At 41.2% G+C, this 19,793-nt stretch overlaps 1 protein-coding gene across 1 annotated transcript in view; it reads left to right on the top strand.

Annotated features, from left to right (window-relative positions):
* LOC112071930 (mitoguardin 1) overlaps nucleotides 1–19,793 on the top strand; it is a 47,923-nt gene that overhangs the window by 20,218 nt on the left and 7,912 nt on the right. The window contains 4 exon segments of the mRNA XM_024139344.1: nucleotides 16,132–16,256; nucleotides 18,548–18,620; nucleotides 19,230–19,316; nucleotides 19,717–19,793. Coding sequence (XP_023995112.1) covers nucleotides 16,132–16,256; nucleotides 18,548–18,620; nucleotides 19,230–19,316; nucleotides 19,717–19,793 — 362 coding nt within the window.

The raw sequence follows: 19,793 nt of genomic DNA, 5'->3' as shown, positions 1-19,793 counted from the left end.
TAACTTCAGGAGGATAAAACAGATTCTTCAAATAGCCCCTCCTTTGCCTTGATGACAGCTTTGTACACTCTTACACCTTATGGAAACAGGGGACTGTGAAGCAACACAGACACGTGCCTACACACACACACACACACACCACACACACACACACGATAACTTACACACACGTACACATAGATTTTTTGTTGGTGGAGTAGGCGCGAGGGCACACAGTGTGTTGTGAAATCTGTTATACATTTATTTTAAACAATAACATCCATAACTGCCTTACATTTCGGCTGGATCACCCCAGGAAGAGAGTAAGCCTGCTGCCTTGGCAGGAACTAGTCGGGATCCATAATAACCCCAGGAAAGAGTAGCTGCTGCCTTGGCAGGAACTAATCGGGATCCATTAATAAACCCAGGAAGAGTAGCTGCGTGCCTTGGCAGGAACTAGTTCGGGATCCAGTAATAAATAACAAATATATTGAATACAAAGATTGTAGACCTTACGTGTGAAATGCTTGGGCAGGGGTACAGGTTAGTCAAGGTAATTTCTACATGCAAGTAGTGGTAAAAGTGACTATGCATGATAATAAACAGAGATAGCAGCAGTGTACAAAAGGTTGGGGGTCATGTAATTGTCGGTGGCGATAGAAATTTTCAGTCTTGTGGCTTGGGGGTAGAGCTGTTAAGGAGCCTTTTGGTCCTAGACTTTGGTGCTACGATACTGCTTGCCTGCAGTAGCAGAGAGAAACAGTCTATAACTTGGTGACTGGAGTCTTTGACCTCTTTGGGGCCTTCCTCTGACATACCCTGCTGTTAGGTTTATTATCTATCCTGTTGTCTACTCACTTTATCCCTACCCATGTGTACATATCTACCTCAATTACCTTGTACCCCTGCACATCGACTCAGTAGTGGTACTTGTTTATATAGCCAAGTTATATTACTCTACCCTGCTCATGGACTCAGTACCCATGTAATAACCAAGTTTTCGTTACTCATTGGTTTTATCCTCGTTATTTTTATATTTCTCTCTGTATTGTTGGAAGCATTCACTGTTGTTTACCAAGCTGTTAAAATACAATTGGATTTGATTAACCATCAACAGTGCCTTGCAAAAGTATTCTGACCCTTGGATTTAAAAATTGTATTGAGTTAAAAAGTGGGATTTAAAAGTAGATTTGTCAGTTTTTGTCATCTACTCGAAAACACTAAGTGGAAGAAAAACAAACCAATTTATACTCAACAAAAAATAAACACCGTGTCCATGATTATGAGGTGAAATAAAATATCCCTGAAATGTTCTATACACACAAGCTTATTTCTCTCATTTTGTCACACATTGGTTTACATCCCTGTTAGTGAGCATTTCTCCTTTGCCAAGATAACATCCACCTGACAGGTGTGGCATATCAATAGCTGATTAAACAGCATGATCATTACCAGGTGCACATTGTGCTGAGAACAATAAAAGGGCATTCTAAAATGTGCTGTTTTGTCACACAACACAATGCCACAGATGTGTCAAGTTTTGCAATTGGCATTGCGTGACTGCAGGAATGCCACCAGAGCGGTTGCCAGAGAATTGAATGTTCATTACTCTACCAATAAGCTGCCTCCAATGTCGTTTTTATAGAATTTGGCAGTATGTCCAATCGGCTTCACAACCGCAGACCACGTTCACCATGCCAGCCTAGGGCCTCCACATCCAGCTTCTTCACCTGCAATACCAGCCACCTGGAAAGCTGATGAAACTGTGGGTTTGCACAACTGAAGAATGTCTGCACAAACTGTCAGGAAACCGTCTCAGGGAAGCTAATCTGTGTGTCATCCCACTAAGATCTTGACCTGCTCGCATTTCAGCGTCTTAACCGACTCAGTGGGCAATGCTCACTGGCCTCGCTGGAGAAGTTGCTCTTTGGCAGAATTGCGGTTTAAACTGTACCAGGCAGATGGCTGACAGCATTATGGTGTGTGGGTGAGCGGTTTGCTGATGTCAACGTTGTGAAAAGAGTGCTCCGTGGTGGGATTATGGGCAGGCATAAGCTATGGACAACGACCAATTGCATTTTTCGATGCGCAATTTGAATGCACAGAGATACTGTGAGAATCCTGAGGCCCATTGTCGTGCCATTCATCCGCACCATCACCTCATGTGTTCAGCATGATAATGCACAGCCCCAATGTCGCAAGGATTGTACAAATTCTGAAGCCTGAAAATGTTCGTTCTTCCATGCCGTATATCACCAGACATGTCACCATTGAGCATGTTTGGGATGCTCTGGATCCACGTGTGACAACGTGTTCCTGACAATATCCAGCGACTCGACACAGCCGTGTAGGGGGACAAAATTCCAATCAAAATTTTATTTCATTTTTAGTTTATTGCGGGTGTAGGGAAATGCTTGTGTCCTAGCTCCAACAGTGCAGTAGTATCTTAACAATAACACATCTAAAATAATGGAATATGAGAAATATTTAAATTTAGGACGAAGCAATGTCGGAGTGGCATTGGCTAGATTACATTAGAAATAGAATACAGTATATATGAGATGAGTAAAACCGTATGGAACATTATTAAAGTGACCAGGGATTCCATGTCTATGTATATGGCGGCAGCCTCTAAAGTGCAGGGTTGAGTAACTGGGTTAGTGATAGCTATTTAGGTCTGATGGCCTTGAGATAGAAGCTGTTTTCATGCTCTCGGTCCACTTTGATGTACCTGACAACTGACCTCACCTTCTAATGATAGTGGGTTGAAAGGGCGGTGGTTGATGTTTTGGAGGGAGGCAGTGTGCCCCGTGAGCGTGGTTGAGCAGACGGCACCACCCTCTGCAGAGTCCTGCGGATGTGGGCGGCTAGTGACGTACCACTGCGGTGATCACAAGCCACAATCAACAGCCTGATCAACCTATGTGAAGGAATGTGTCACGCTGCATGAGCATGGTGGTCACACCAATACTGACTGGTTTTCTGATCCACGTCCCCTACCTTTTGTTTTAAGGTATCCGTGACAGCAGATGCATATCTGTATTCCCAGTTATGTAAAATCCATAGGCCTAAATTAATTCTTTAGACTAATTTCCTTATGATGTAACCTTAAATTCTTGCATGTTGCATTTCTATTTTTGTTCAGATGTAGCTAAATTGCACATTTCATAACTAAAATATAATCATTGCATTAGTATTCAGCCATTTTATAAACTAATTTAGCTTGCCTAATGTGGCTTAAGAAATCACACACAAGTTACATGGACTCTGGAGGGGGGAATCACTTTTTCTCAACAGGGTTGACATGATTTTAAAATTACTAACTCTGTCCCTCATGGAATGATAGATTATCTGTCTAAGGTCCTTCTGTCAAGTATTGAATTTCAAGCACAGATTCCAACTACAATACCAGGGATCTTTTCGAAATGGTAAACATAGAAAAATCACTGACCTAACAAGGTATACGACAGCCACTTGGGAGTTTGTCTAAGAATCTTTAGCTGCCTTTTGGCATGAGGGGGGAAAATGATCTGGTCTGATGAACCAAGATTGAACTCTTCGGCCTGAATGCCAATCGTACTGTCTGGAGGAAACCTGCCCAACATCCTCACGTGAAGCATGCGCAGTGGCAGCATCAAACTAAGGTGATGTTTTCAGCGGCAGGGACTGGAGACTAGTCAGGATCACAGGAGAAATGAATGGAGTAAAGTACAGAGATCCTTGATGAAACACTGCCTCCAGAGCGCTCAGACCTCAGACTGGGCGAAGGTCCACCTTCAAACAGGACAACGACCCTACAGCACAGCCAAGACAATGCATAAGTATCTTCGGGACGCAGTCTCTGAATGTCCTTGAATGGCCCAGACTTGAACCCAATCGAACATCTCTGGAAAGACTGAAATAACTGTGCAGCGATGCACCCCATCCAACCTGACAGAGCTTGAAAGGATCAGCAGAGAAGAATGGGAGAAACTCACATAATAACACAATCTACTAGGCACATCCTTGTCATAACGAAGAAAATTATAGAATAAATGTATCGGTGATCATCGGCCATTGACAATTACACAAGTGGAATACGCAAATTCAACAATGAGTGGTTGGAAGGAATCCGTCGCCTAACTGCAAGTGTTGCAAGCAATCATATTTGCTCCCCGCGACTATTCAGTGGAGAGGGTTGTGGTCCAAGTCTGGGTTTAAGGGTATTAAACATCTGTCTGAAGGGTTCTTTTTTCAAGCTTAGAAAAAGGATAAAACATTCACAAGCAACACCATGGGCCAGAAAAGGTCGATACATTGGCCATGCTGTCAATCCAGCATGAACTTTTGCTGCTTTCAAAATATCTTGGAACTAGAATCTCTGACTTCAGTGAGTTCAAGACAACTGGGGAACTCTTGGGAGGGGGGGGAATTATCTCGACTCGGGAAATAAGTTTTGAATGGTCAACCAACTTGGAAATTGCACGTCAGAACTCTGGCCTCGTTTCTAGAGCGCCGGCCTGAAGATCACTGACGTCATGATTCAACCTTGTTTTTTTCAGTTCCTATTTGCTTGAAACCAGATAAATCCAGAGAATGCCAGACTTTGGTGACAAAGTTTAATGACAATTTGCCTCCAAGGACTGCACGCCACCTTCCGTTGGAAAGTGAGTCCAAAAAGTATGTATGCTGCTGCATAAATTGTAAATCCAGGAAGAAGTATTACTTTTTAGCTACAGTATACATAATGTATGTTGTGTCGTAACTGTTAGTAACCCATGTGCCTCACCCAACTAATATTTGGTCCTTTCCCCCTCACAACTTAGCCTACTGTTCTGACTGTGGTGCACATGTAGCCTATAGCCTGTTTTAGAGAAATGTCATCTATTTGAAATATTGTAGAGCTTTCATTGTCTGCTTTATGCCCCCTTTATATTATCAAAGGTTCCGACTTGGTGTGCAGGGAAATACTAAAGAACGGCCCATGTTCTGAATCTTGTCGCTGTACATTCAAAAGTGCTGAACAAATAGTTATCGACTATGCTTAGCGTCGCCATTATGTTCTTAATCGAAGTTACGGATTGCCTTAATCGTCTGATTCCCTTAGCTATAGTTTGTACAATCAATTGTCAGTAGAAAGCACATTTGTTTATGCAAGTCAGCCATGGATTTGAAAAAGGCAAGTAATAATTATGCTGAATGAACTGTTTTGCTGCCAAGACGAGCTCTGCTGATAGCCAGGTGTATCGCTGGGTAAGGATTTCACTCCATGGTGCTGAAAGAAGAAAGCTCTTGCTGTTGGGCAGCTTTATGTCAGCTCTAACAGTTTGTGGCACCATTATAGTGAAATTAATGTGTTGTTTAGTACAATGGTTTTGCTGGCATGCATTTAAAAAATATTTTTGAGTTTTCCCACCAACTGTAACGTACATGCAAAATTTGCCACTAATCAGGGATGTATTCATTTCTGCCGATTTCTGTTGAAAAAATGTCAAACGGAAGCAAACGAAACAGGGATGAAAAACCTGAATTATGTCCCAATAAGAATGCTTGTTTGCAACAGTTGGACTAATGAGTACACCTAATATCAGCTAGATGCAGGCTAGAGTGTGCAAGAGCGGTTTGAATGTGTCACTGTCCGTCCATGTGTCGCTGCCTGTCATCTCAACATTTTCTCCATCTGTGTGCACTGTTGTAAACCTACTACTACACTACTCTATACTCATTCATGAGTGTAAAGAACCTCACGATAGAGATAGTTTAGGTGTAGACAGACTACATAATACTTATGGGTTACATTGAACTGGGTGAATGAATATATGAATGACAGTCATCCAATATGCTGTTACAAATAAGGACGTGAGCTCATGAGAAAGAGGGGGGAGAAAATCGTCCTCATCAAAAAACGTCACCAACCGACAAGACACATCAAAGATAGTCATCCGTCTGAACTCAGCTGCAGGGCGGGAACGAAACTGATACAGGAATGTTTACCAATGAGGCCATTGGTGATATTAAATGGCTACAGAGTTAATGTCTGTGCTGGAAAAAACTGAGGATGGATACAACATGTAGTGATTCCACAATGAGTGAAAATAAGAATGTATAGAAAAATATTCCAAAACAATGTTAGCATGCAAGGACCCAAAAGTAATACTGAAAAAAACCCACAGCAAAGTAAACTTATTTTGGCACTAAATGAGCAAAGCCTTATGTTTAGGGGCAAAATCCAACACATCACTGAGTAACTGCCTTTTTTATTTCAAGCGATGGTGGGCTGCATCATGGTATGCTTTTATTGACAAGACTAGGGAGTTTTTTTTTGTATAAAATACATACTGGAGCTAAGCACAGGCTAAATTCTCAGTACAGCGAAAACCTGGTTCAGTCTGCTTTCCACCAGACACTGGGAAGATGAATTCACCTTTCAAGCAGAACAACTAACCTAAAACCAGGAGAGGCCAATCTACACTGGAGTTCCAGACGCACAGGGAATGTTGGCTAAGTTAGTTTCCCGACTGGTCATTACTGATCTACATCATGATCCCAACATCTTGAATACGTTTTGAAGTAAGAAATAATGGCAAATATTGCACATGGAGATGTGCAAAGCGTGTGGGAACTGCCCAGAAGACTCTGCTGTCAAAGGTGTTTCTAACATGTTTTGACTGCAGGGAGCTAACTCTTAACACAACGACTATTTTAGTGTATTACATTTTTATTTTATCTTTATAATTTTTTACCCTTTTTCCAGATTATTTTTGTGTACATTGACAAAATTAACAATTAAATTAACCTATACACTTGAACACAATGTGACAATCAAAGGGTCTGAATAACTTTTCCAAGGCGCTAATAATTATCTGTCTAGTACAGGGAGCTGCTAGAATCTAGTCCGATGTTCTCAATTATAACCACACCCTTGTAACCTAATGTGATAGATATAACATATATATTCTCTCTCATCTCAGATAATGTCAGAGCAGTAACAGAGGCGCTGGTAGTGCCCTATCCTGAGGGTCATGTATAGTTGTTAACCCTTCCTATAGAGGAAGGCCAATCAGTTGGCCTGAGGGAGGGCAAGATCTCCTCAGGAAGTACACAGTGAGACGTGAGATAGTTTCTCTTTCCTTACATAGGTTCTATGATTGTTTAGGTTGCACCTTGGCCATCCTGTTGGTTGATATACTTGGTGTGTATTGTCTCTATGTTAAAGGAACTCACCCCCAAACTAAAAACTGTCCGAAGAATACTAGTTATATTCGTATGATTCCATTGTATGACACAGTCCTCAAACACTTATTGCTGACGAACATTTTTCAAGATATGTAACTTGGAATGTCAAATTACAGAATATCATGCCCCGTATGATGCATTTTAGCATCAATTGATGCGCATAATTATAAGGAGGGATGATTCTGTAATTTTAAAAGTTAACTAAGTGCTGTACCGTAGACATTTTGTACTTGTCATGGGGCCTCACCGAGTGGCACCAGTGGTTCAGGCACTGCATCCACACGTGCTAGCTCTGTCACTAGAGATCCGTGTTAGAGTCCAGGCTCTGTCGAGCACGCGCGGCGAGACACGGTTGGAAGAGGGTTGGCAGGCAAGGAAAATGTCTCAAATGTCCAATCGTCTCTAAGCGAACTCCTGTGGCGCGCCGGCAGTGCAGCGTGACACGGTTTGCTAGGGTGTACGGTGTTTCCTCCGACACATTGGTGCGGCTGGCCCTCCAGCGGGCATTGTGTCAAGAGTAGTAGGCGTTCGGTCATGGTTGTGTTCGAGGACGCACGGCGCTCTCTGACTTTGGCAATCTTTTACATTTTTTTATTATCTGTTTATTATTTTCCAATTAAAAAAGACAGATGCAAACATTGACATTCGTTGTAGTGTTGAATGGAACGGCAACAGAGGATAAAACAAAACTTAAACTCATGCATATTTTAAGACCTCATATAGTCATTACAAGCAGTGTTAAAACAAAAATAAATATTGAGTGGGGTGCAGCACCTTATTCTCTCTGGGGAGTAACGACACGGGGCGACAAGACGACATCTCCATGGAATCTCTCTAATCAAGATCAGTGCTATAGTAGCCTCATAGTGTTTTGCGTGAATTTGGAATGTTTAAACATTCGCAACAGGAGTGGAACTAGACTGGCGCAGTATTTCTTATAGAATTCTATTACATATCCATCGGGCCCAGGGGCCTTGCTGTTTGGAAATTGTGCTATCGCTGCGTTAATCTCCTCAAGTTAACCCGGCATCGAGTGCAGCAGTTTAGGAAGTACACATTCGGTGAGAAAAAGCGTTCCATAGTTTGTGGATCAGTGGCATCGTATTTTGATTGATGTACAGCAGTACGGGGTTAAATCGGCTCAAAACATTTATTAATACCCTGTGGATCTGTTACTATTTGACCATTCTGGTCTTTTTATTTTATGAATAGCTCTAGATGCCTGTACATGCCTTGGCTGTCTTGCTAATAATTTGTGGTTTGTCACTCAGTTCAAAATGACTTGCTAGAACACAACAAAGTTAAGACCACATTAGTTTCGAAAGGGATAGTATTGTATTCATATTTCTACTTTGATCTGCATTCTAGGAATTAATTCTAAACTTTCCTGTTCCCCTAACTCTCTCTCAAATTCTTTCATCCTAGTATTGGCGTGTTTCTTCCTCTCCGATTTTATATGGGGGGAAAATGTGACCTGAAATCACAGCCCTGAGAGATTCCCGAAGGATAGTCGTCGTCAATATCCCCCGTGTCGTTAGCTCCAAGGAAACTTCAAATGCTGACAGTCTCATCTTTCAATAAGTAAGCGTCCCAAGTGCCAAAGTCGCCGACCTGCAGACATATTGTCCTGTTGCAGCACCATGGACAGCGGAGAGTTGTCTGTAATTAGAATCGGGTGATAGGTAGCCGACGCAGCTGCTGAAATTAGTTTGGAGTCCAACAAAAAGTAGTCAATTCTGGAATATGATTTATGAACTGACAAAAAATAAAGAAATCCCTATCGACAATGTTAAGGTTTGTCATCAATCTACACAACCGGTCACAAGGTTTACAGCACCTACTCATTCCATGGGTTTTCTTTACTTTTACTATTTTCTACATGAAAACTATGAAATAACACATATGGAATCATGTTCTAACCAAAGAAAGTGTAATACAAATCTAAATATATTTGAGATTCTTCAAATAGCCCCTCCTTTGCCTTGATGACAGCTTTGTACACTCTTACACCTTATGGAACAGTGGGAACTGTGAAGCAACACAGACACGTGCCTACACACACACACACACACACACACACACGATAACTTACACACACGTACACATAGATTTTTTTGTTGTGGAGTAGGGGCCTGAGGGCACACAGTGTGTTGTGAAATCTGTTATACATTTTATTTTAAACAATACATCCATAACTGCCTTCATTTCGCTGGACCCCAGGAAGAGTAGCTGCTGCCTTGGCAGGAACTAGTCGGGATCCATAATAAACCCCAGGAAGAGTAGCTGCTGCCTTGGCAGGAACTAGTCGGGATCCATAATAAACCCCAGGAAGAGTAGCCGCTGCCTTGGCAGGAACTAGTCGGGATCCGTAATAAATACAAATATATTGAATACAACAGATGTAGACCTTACTGTGAAATGCTTGGGCAGGGGTACAGGTTAGTCAAGGTAATTTCTACATGCAAGTAGTGGTAAAGTGACTATGCATGGATAATAAACAGCGAGTAGCAGCAGTGTACAAAAGGTTTGGGGGGGTACATGTAAATTGTCCGGTGGCGATTTTATTAATTGTTCTGCAGTCTTGTGGCTTGGGGGTAGAAGCTGTTAAGGAGCCTTTTGGTCCTAGACTTGGTGCTACGATACTGCTTGCCGTGCAGTAGCAGAGAGAACAGTCTATAACTTGGGTGACTGGAGTCTTTGACCTTCTTTGGGGTCTTCCTCTGACATACCCTGCTGTTATGGTTTATTATCTATCCTGTTGTCTACTCACTTTATCCCTACCCATGTGTACATATCTACCTCAATTACCTCGTACCCCTGCACATCGACTCAGTACTGGTACCCTGTTTATATAGCCAAGTTATTACCTCCTACCCCTGCTCATGGACTCAGTACCCATGTATATAACCAAGTTATCGTTACTCATTGGTTTTTATCCCTCGTTATCTTTCTATTTCTCTCTGTATTGTTGGAAAGCATTTCACTGTTGTTTACCAAGCTTGTGAAAAATACAATTGGATTTGATTAACCATCAACAGTGCCTTGCAAAAGTATTCTGACCCCTTGGATTTAAAAAAATTGTATTGAGTTAAAAAGTGGGATTTTAAAAGTAGATTTGTCAGTTTTTGTCATCTACTCGAAACACTAAGTGGAAGAAAAACAAACCATTTATACTCAACAAAAATAAACACGYGTCCCATGATTCATGAGGTGAAATAAAATATCCCTGAAATGTTCTATACACACAAGCTTATTTCTCTCATTTTGTGCACACATTGGTTTACATCCCTGTTAGTGAGCATTTCTCCTTTGCCAAGATAATCCATCCACCTGACAGGTGTGGCATATCAATCAGCTGATTAAACAGCATGATCATTACACAGGTGCACATTGTGCTGAGAACAATAAAAGGGCATTCTAAAATGTGCTGTTTTGTCACACAACACAATGCCACAGATGTGTCAAGTTTTGCAATTGGCATGCTGACTGCAGGAATGTCCACCAGAGCGGTTGCCAGAGAATTGAATGTTCATTACTCTACCATAAGCTGCCTCCAATGTCGTTTTTATAGAATTTGGCAGTATGTCCAATCGGCTTCACAACCGCAGACCACGTGTCACCATGCCAGCCTAGGGCCTCCACATCCAGCTTCTTCACCTGCAATACCAGCCACCTGGACAGCTGATGAAACTGTGGGTTTGCACAACTGAAGAATGTCTGCACAAACTGTCAGAAACCGTCTCAGGGAAGCTAATCTGTGTGTCATCCTCACTAAGATCTTGACCTGMCTGCATTTCAGCGTCTTAACCGACTTCAGTGGGCAAATGCTCACTGGCSTCGCTGGAGAAGTTTGCTCTTTGGCAGAATTGCGGTTTCAACTGTACCAGGCAGATGGCTGACAGCATRTATGGTGTGTGGGTGAGCGGTTTGCTGATGTCAACGTTGTGAACAGAGTGCTCCGTGGTGGGATTATGGGCAGGCATAAGCTATGGACAACGAACACAATTGCATTTTATCGATGGCAATTTGAATGCACAGAGATACTGTGATGAGATCCTGAGGCCCATTGTCGTGCCATTCATCCGCCACCATCACCTCATGTGTTCAGCATGATAATGCACGGCCCCATATTGCAAGGATCTGTACACAATTCCTGGAAGCTGAAAATGTCCCAGTTCTTTCATGGCCGGCATACTCACCAGACATGTCACCCATTGAGCATGTTTGGGATGCTCTGGATCCACGTGTACGACAGCGTGTTTCTGACAATATCCAGCAACTTCGACACAGCCGTTGTACAACATTCCAAATCAAATTTTATTGGTCACATACACTTTTTAGCAGATGTTATTGCGGGTGTAGGGAAATGCTTGTGTTCCTAGCTCCAACAGTGCAGTAGTATCTTAACAATACACACATCTAAAATAATGGAATTGAGAAATATTTAAATATTAGGACGAGCAATGTCGGAGTGGCATTGGCTGGAATACATTAGAATAGAATACAGTATATATGAGATGAGTAAAACCGTATGGAAACATTATTAAAGTGACCAGGGATTCCATGTCTATGTATATAGGGCAGCAGCCTCTAAAGTGCAGGGTTGAGTAACTGGGTAGTGATAACTATTTAGTCTGATGGCCTTGATAGAAGCTGTTTTTCAGTCTCTGTCCCAGCTTTGATGTACCTGTACTGACCTCGCCTTCTGAATGATAGTGGGTTGAAAGGGCGGTGGTTGATGTTTCAGAGGGCAGGCAGTGTGCCCCCGGTGAGGCGTTGAGCAGACGGCACCACCCTCTGCAGAGTCCTGCGGATGTGGGCGGAGCAGTTGACGTACCATGCGGTGATACACAGGCCACAATCAACAGCCTGATCAACTCTATGTGAAGGAGATGTGTCACGCTGCATGAGGCAAATGGTGGTCACACCAGATACTGACTGGTTTTCTGATCCACGTCCCCTACCTTTTGTTTTAAGGTATCCGTGACCAGCAGATGCATATCTGTATTCCCAGTTATGTAAAATCCATAGGCCTAAATTAATTTCTTTAGACTAATTTCCTTATGAACTGTAACTCAGTAAAATCTTTTAAATTCTTGCATGTTGCATTTCTATTTTTGTTCAGTGTAGCTAAATKCACATTTCATAACTAAAATATAATCATTGCATTAGTATTCAGCCATTTTAATAAACTAATTTAGGCTTGCCTTAATGTGGCTTAAGAAATCACACAAGTTACATGGACTCTGGAGGGGGGAATCATTTTTCTCACAGGGTTGACATGATTTTTWAATTACTAACTCTGTCCCTCATGATATAGATAGATATCTGTCTAAGGTCCTTCTGTCAAGTATTGAATTTCAAGCACAGATTCAACTACAAATACCAGGGATCTTTTCGAAATGGGTAACATAGAAAAAATCTGACCTAACAGGTATATGACAGCCCACTTGGGAGTTTGTCTAAGAATCTTTAGCTGCCTTTTGGCAATGAGGGGGRAAAATGATCTGGTCTGATGAAACCAAGATTGAACTCTTCGGCCTGAATGCCAATCGTCATGTCTGGAGGAAACCTGCCACCATCCCTACGGTGAAGCATGGCATGGCGGTGGCAGCATTAAACTAAGGTGATGTTTTCAGCGGCAGGGACTGGAGACTAGTCAGGATCAAGGGAAAGATGAATGGAGTAAAGTACAGAGATCCTTGATGAAAACCTGCTCCAGAGCGCTCAGGACCTCAGACTGGGGCGAAGGTCCACCTTCCAACAGGACAACGACCCTAAGCACACAGCCAAGACAATGCATAAGTATCTTCGGGACCAGTCTCTGAATGTCCTTGAATGGCCCAGACTTGAACCCAATCGAACATCTCTGGAAAGACTTGAAAATAACTGTGCAGCGATGCACCCCATCCAACCTGACAGAGCTTGAAAGGATCAGCAGAGAAGAATGGGAGAAACTCACATAATACACAATCTACTGGCACATCCTTGTCATACGAAGATAAATTATAGATAAAATGTATCGGTGATCATCGGCCATTGGACATTACACAAGTGGGAAATCGCAAATTCAACAATGAGTGGTTTGGAAGGAATCCGTGCCTAACTGCAAGTGTTGCAAAGCAATCACTATTTTGCTTCCCCRGCCGRCTATTCAGTGGAGAGGGTGTGTGGTCCAAGTCTGGGTTTAAGGGTTTAAAACATCTGTCTGAARGGGTCTCTTTTTCAAGCTTARAAAGGATAAACATTCACAAGCAACACCATGGGCCAGAAAAGGTCGAATACATTGGCCATGCTGTCAATCCAGCATGACTTTTGCTGCTTTCAAAATATCTTGGAACTGGAAATCTCTGACTTCAGTGAGTTCAAGACAACTGGGAACTCTGGGGAGGGGGGGGAATTATCTCAGACTGGGAAAATAAGTTTTGAATGGTCAACCAACTTGGAATTGCACGTCAGGAACTCTGGCCTCGTTTTCTAGAGCGCCGGCCTGAAGATCACTGACGTCATGATTCAACCTTGTTTTTTTCAGAGTTCCTAKTTGTCTTGRAASCAGCATAAATCCAGAGAATGCCAGACTTTGGTGACAAAGTTTAATGACAATTTGCCCACAAGGACTGYCACGCCACCTTCCTGTTGAAGTGAGTCCAAAAATGTATTGTATGCTGCTGCATAAATTGTAAATGCCAGGRAGAAAGTATTACTTTCTTAGCTACAGTATACATAAGTGTATGTTGTGTCGTAAACTGTTAGTAACCCATGTGCCTCACCCTAATATTTTGGTCCCTTTCCCCCTCACAACTTAGCCTACTGTTCTGACTYGGTGGTGCACATGTAGCCTATAGCCTGTTTTAGAGAAATGTCATCRTTGAATATTGTAAGMGCTTTCATTGTCTGCTTATATGCCCCCTTTTAATTATCCWAAGGTTCCGACTTGGTGTGCAGGGAGAATACTATAAGAACGGCCCATGTTCTGAATTCTGTCGCTGTACATTTCAAAAGTGCTGAACAAATAGTTATCGACTATGTCTTAGCTCGCTCATTAATGTCTTAATCGAAGTTACGGATTGCCTCTTATCCGCTCATTGTTCCCTTATGCTATAGTTTGTACATCTCAATTGTCAGTAGAAAGCACATTTGTTTATGCAAGTCAGCCATGGATTTGAAAAAGGCAGTAAGTAAATTATGCTGAATGAACTGTTTTGCTGCCAGACGAGGCTCTGCTGATAACCAGGTGTAGCGGTGGTAAGGATTCACTCCATGGTGCTGAAAAGAAAGCTCTGCTGTTGGGACAGCTTTATGTCAGCTCTAACAGTTTGTGGGCACCATTTATAGTGCAATTAATGTGTTGTTTAGTACAATGGTTTTGCTGGCATGCATTTWAAAATATATTTGAGTTTTCCCCACCAACATGTACCGTACATGCCAAAATTGCCACTAATCAGGGATGTATTCATTCTGCCGATTTTCTGTTGAAAAATGTCAAACGGAAGCAAACGAAACAGGGATGAAAATACCTGAATTTGTCCCAATAGAAATGCTTGTTTGCAACAGTTGGACTAATGAGTACACCMTAATATCAGCTAGATGCAGGCTAGAGTGTGCAAGGCGGTTTTGAATGTGTCACTGTCCGTCCATGTGTCGCTGCCTGTCATCTCAACATTTTCCTCCATCTGTGTGCACTGTTGTAAACCTACTACTACAACCTACTCTTTCATTCATAGGTTGTAGCAACCTCACGATAGAGATAGTTTAGGTGTAGACAACTACATAATACTTATGGGTTACATTGAACTGGGTGAATGGAATATGAATGACAGTCATCCAATATGCTGTAATACAAATAAGGCCGTGCTCATGAGAAGAAGGGGGGAGAAAATCGTCCTCATCAAAAAAAACGTCACCAACCACCAAGACACATCAAAGATAGTCATCCGTCTGAACTCAGCTGCAGGGCGGGAACGAAACTGATCAGGAATGTTACCATGAGGCCATATTAAAATGGCTACAGAGTTCAATGTCTGTGATGGTAGAAAACTGAGGATGGATCAACAACATTGTAGTGATTCCACAATGAGTGAAAATAAGATGTATAGAAAAAATATTCCAAAACATGCATCAAGGCCCAAAAGTAATACTGAAAAAAACCCACAGCAAAGTAAACTTATTTTGGCCTAAATGAGCAAAGCCTTATGTTTAGGGCAAATCCAACACATCACTGAGTAACTGCCTCTTTTTATTTTCAAGCATGGTGGTGGCTGCATCATGGTATGCTTGTTATTGGCAAGGACTAGGGAGGGTTTGTATAACAATACATGGACTGGAGCTAAGCACAGGCTAAATCCTACAGGAAAACCTGGTTCAGTCTGCTTTCCACCAGACACTGGGAGATGAATTCACCTTTCAGCAGAACAATAACCTAAAACACGAGRCCAAATCTACACTGGAGTTACCAAGACGACAGGGAATGTTGGCTAAGTTAGTTTCGACTTCATTACTGTCTAATCATGATCCCCAACATCTTGAATACGTTTTGAAAAGAATAATGGGCAAATATTGCACCATGGAGATGTGCAAAGCTGTTGGCGACTTGCCCAAGAAGACTCTGCTGTCAAAGGTGTTTCTAACATGTTTTGRCTCAGGGAGCTAACTACTTAAACAACGACTATTTTAGTTATTACATTTTTATTTTATCTTTATTATTTTTTACCCTTTTTCCAGATTATTTTGTGTATATTGACAAAATTACAATTAAATTAACTTTAATCCCACTTGAACACAATGTGACAATCAAAGGGGTCTGAATACTTTTCCAAGGCGCTATATTATCTTGTCAGTACAGGGAGCTGCGTAGTATCTATGTCCTGAGGTCTCTATACCACTACCCCTTGTAACCTACATGTGTAGATATTAACCATAATATTCTCTCTCTCTCAGTTGTCAGAGCAGTACAGGGAGCTGCGTAGTGCCCATATCCTGGGGTCATGTATAGTTGTTAACCCCTTCTATGAGGAGGCCATACAGTTGGCTGAGGAGGGAAAGATCTCCTGCAGAGTACACAGGTGAGACGGAGATGTTCTCTTTCCTTATAGTTCCTATGATTGTTTAGGTTGCACCTTGGCCATCCTGTTGGTTGATGATCTTGGTGTGTATTGTCTCCTGTTAAAGGAACTCCACCCCCAAACTAACTGTCGGTACTTATTTCGTTAGTCCATTGTTGACACAGTCCCAAAACCTGATTTGCTGACGAACAATTTTTCAAGATATGTAACTTGGAATTCAAAATACAGATATCATCCCCGTATGATGCATTTAGCATCATATGATGCTGCATAATTATAAGGGGATGATTTCTGTATTTTAAAAGTTAACTAAGTTGCTGACGAGACATTTTGTAACTGTCAATGGGCCTCCCGAGTGGCACAGTGGTCTAAGGCACTGCATCACAGTGCTAGCTCTGTCACTAGAGATCCTGGTTTAGAGTCCAGGCTCTGTCGCAGCCGGCCGCGACCGGGTTAGGGGAGGGTTTGGCCGGCAGGAATGTCCTTGTCCCATCGTGCTCTAGCGACTCCTGTGGCGGGCCGGGTGCAGTGCACGCTGACACGGTTGCTAGGTGTACGGTGTTTCCTCCGACACATTGGTGCGGCTGGCCTCCAGCGGGCATTGTGTCAAGAAGTAGTGCGGCTTGGTTGGGTTGTGTTTCGGAGGACGCACGGCTCTCGACCTTTGCATCTCCTGAGTCCGTACAGGAGTTGCAGTGATGAGACAAGACTGTAACTACCAATTAAATACCAGGAAATTGGGGAGGAAAAGTGGTGAACATTTTTTTTTTTACATTATATATCAACATAAATGACAGCTTAACATATTTTTACTACATTACATTTAAAAAATGCTTGTTGCCTTTTTGTCACTGGTGTTACCTATTTTTTTATATGGCAATTCAGGCTTTCTAGAATGCAATTTCAGTCTTTAATTTGCATATATAATCAAAGACAGAAAAGGTTCATGACAGTACAAAGAAATTGTTTGGATTAGTAATAATAATTAATTAATAATTTACTTTAATCACAATGACAAACACAAGATTATTTTCAAACAAATTTTATACATTTAGTAGTAATATTTTTAATTGTAAATAATTTGAGATTTCATAAGATGAGTTGATTTTWTTTTATATGAACCCCTAAAATGAGGGTCATTGGTCAAAGAGTAAGACCAAAAGATCAAGCCTATTGACTAACATGTCTTTCATAACACACAACATTGTCATASAAACATGTCCACTAGAACATTAGAAACACTAACCTTGAACCTAAACTGAAACTGATTGTTTGCACTAAAACATGTTCATGGAACTTTTCCTGTATTCTTCACTTTTACTTCAGATCTTTTAACTCTTTCTTTTTTAAATCCAATTTCCTTTCCCTTTTTACTATAAACTGTAGAACACCAGTGACACATCTTAAGTCCTCGCATGAAATTACCAAGTTAATCATCAAATTGTTAACATATGAAGAGTGCACACTCACCATGTGCTTTTCAAAACATTCCCGTCTCCAATGAGCCTTTGACCCAGGAAGAATTTGGCAATGATGTTGCATTTTTTTCAGTGTGGTGGTTTTTATAAATTTTAAAAACCAGTGACAAAATTGAGAGAAAGCCGTTACTGGTAAATTATTTGTAATTTTAGTTTTCTAAGTAGTCCACTAAATAACTATATAACATGTAAGGTCACTCAAAATATGTCACTAAACCATGACACCTGACCCGAGGAACAAGCCAATTTCATGGTACTGACCGTGCTCTACAATAGTCCAATTTGAAAAACATTTTATATATCTTACATATGTTTTATTAATAATGAAACACTTAAATTAAAACAATTTGTGTCATCTCACACTTTTAACTGTTTTTCCTGGTGAATAAGGCCGGGACAGGAAARCCACCATTTTCGTAGAATGACTCTCCTAATAATGTTTTGTCTCCTGTTAAAGGGACATTTTTCAACTTTATATTCATCATTTCCAGCACCACCCCAACGTCAACATCTGTGAAAATGACACGTTTATATGTTTTTTTGTAGTAAAAAATATATATAAAGAGAAGTGTTTCCAATGACATCTACTAATTAGTAGGCGATGCCTCATAATTGGTTAGAATCACATGGTGCACAACGATGTCATTGGAAACACTTGTCTTCTTCTTCTTTTTTTTACTACTAAACATAGAAATGCTCCATTTCACACATGTTGGGGTGGTGCTGGAGATAATATGAAGTTGACATTTCCCATTAAGTGTTGACTCCTAGTATGTCTGTGATTTATAATGCCTAATTTCCTTGTTTTTTTAGGACTGAGCTGCTGGAGTGTCTTGGGGACACCGACTTCCTGGCCAAGTTACACTGTGTGCGGCAGGCCTGTCAAGTATGTGCCTCTATACTCCTAAAGAATACATCATGGATACATGCCCCTGTAATATACTCCTAAAGAATACATCATGATAAACGTACATGCCCTGTAATACTGTAATGTATCTTTAGATATATCATGATAAACCGTACCATGCCCCTGTAATACTGTAATTATTCTTTTAGATATATCATGATAAACCGTACCATGCCCTGTAATACTGTAATTATTCTTTAGATATATCATGATAAACCGTACCATGCCCCTGTAATACTGTAATTATCTTTAGATATATCATGATAAACCGTACCATGCCCCTGTAATACTGTAATTATCTTTAGATATATCATGATAAACCGTACCATGCCCCTGTAATACTGTAATTTTCTTAGAGTATATCATGATAAACCGTACCATGCCCTGTAATACTGTAATTATTCTTTAGAGTAATATCATGATAAACCGTACCATGCCCTGTAATACTGTAATTATTCTTTAGATATATCATGATAAACCGTACCATGCCCCTGTAATACTGTAATATACTCCTAAAGAATACATCATGATATACAGCCGTACCATGCCCTGTATCTAAACTGGTGATTGGGTCCATTCCATCTCTAGCTGATTCTGTGTGAGAGAGCAACGAGGACGTTTCTGGCCGAAACCGGAAAGAAGATCCTGTCTTCCATAATTGTAAAAGCGCGTAAGGTAAGATGGTAATTATATTTATTATGTTGTTTTAGAGAAACTATTAATGCTGAAACTATACACTTCTACCTTTTAGTTGTTCCTGACTGTTTGTGTGATAAGATAGTCACACTGGATTGATCAGCTGAGTGGATGCGTTTTGTGATTGGCTAATAAAGCTAATTGTTGGGAAAGAGAAAGCAAGACAGGCATTTCACTATACTAGTGCACATGACAATAAAAACGTGAAACTTAATAGGTTTGATTGGTCGACAGAGCCCAAACAGGTTTGAGTTTTGATCAGCTGATTGGGTGCTCCTGTGTGACAGATGTTTTTGACTGGTCGATGGTGTTTGTCTACTCTTAACGGAGGTGTGTGATTGGCTAATATTCCTAACGGAGTTGTGTAATTGGTYGACAGAGCCCGAAGAGGTTTGAAGAAGTGTTTGAGGAGATGATTGTTTTCCTGGAGCACCCGGAACACTGGGAGAACACCGA

Source organism: Salvelinus sp. IW2-2015, unplaced genomic scaffold, assembly GCF_002910315.2.
Source record: "Salvelinus sp. IW2-2015 unplaced genomic scaffold, ASM291031v2 Un_scaffold1774, whole genome shotgun sequence".
In the NCBI taxonomy this organism is placed as follows: domain Eukaryota; kingdom Metazoa; phylum Chordata; class Actinopteri; order Salmoniformes; family Salmonidae; genus Salvelinus; species Salvelinus sp. IW2-2015.
Note: the sequence above shows the minus strand (reverse complement) of the source record. Positions and strands in the feature narration are given on the sequence as shown.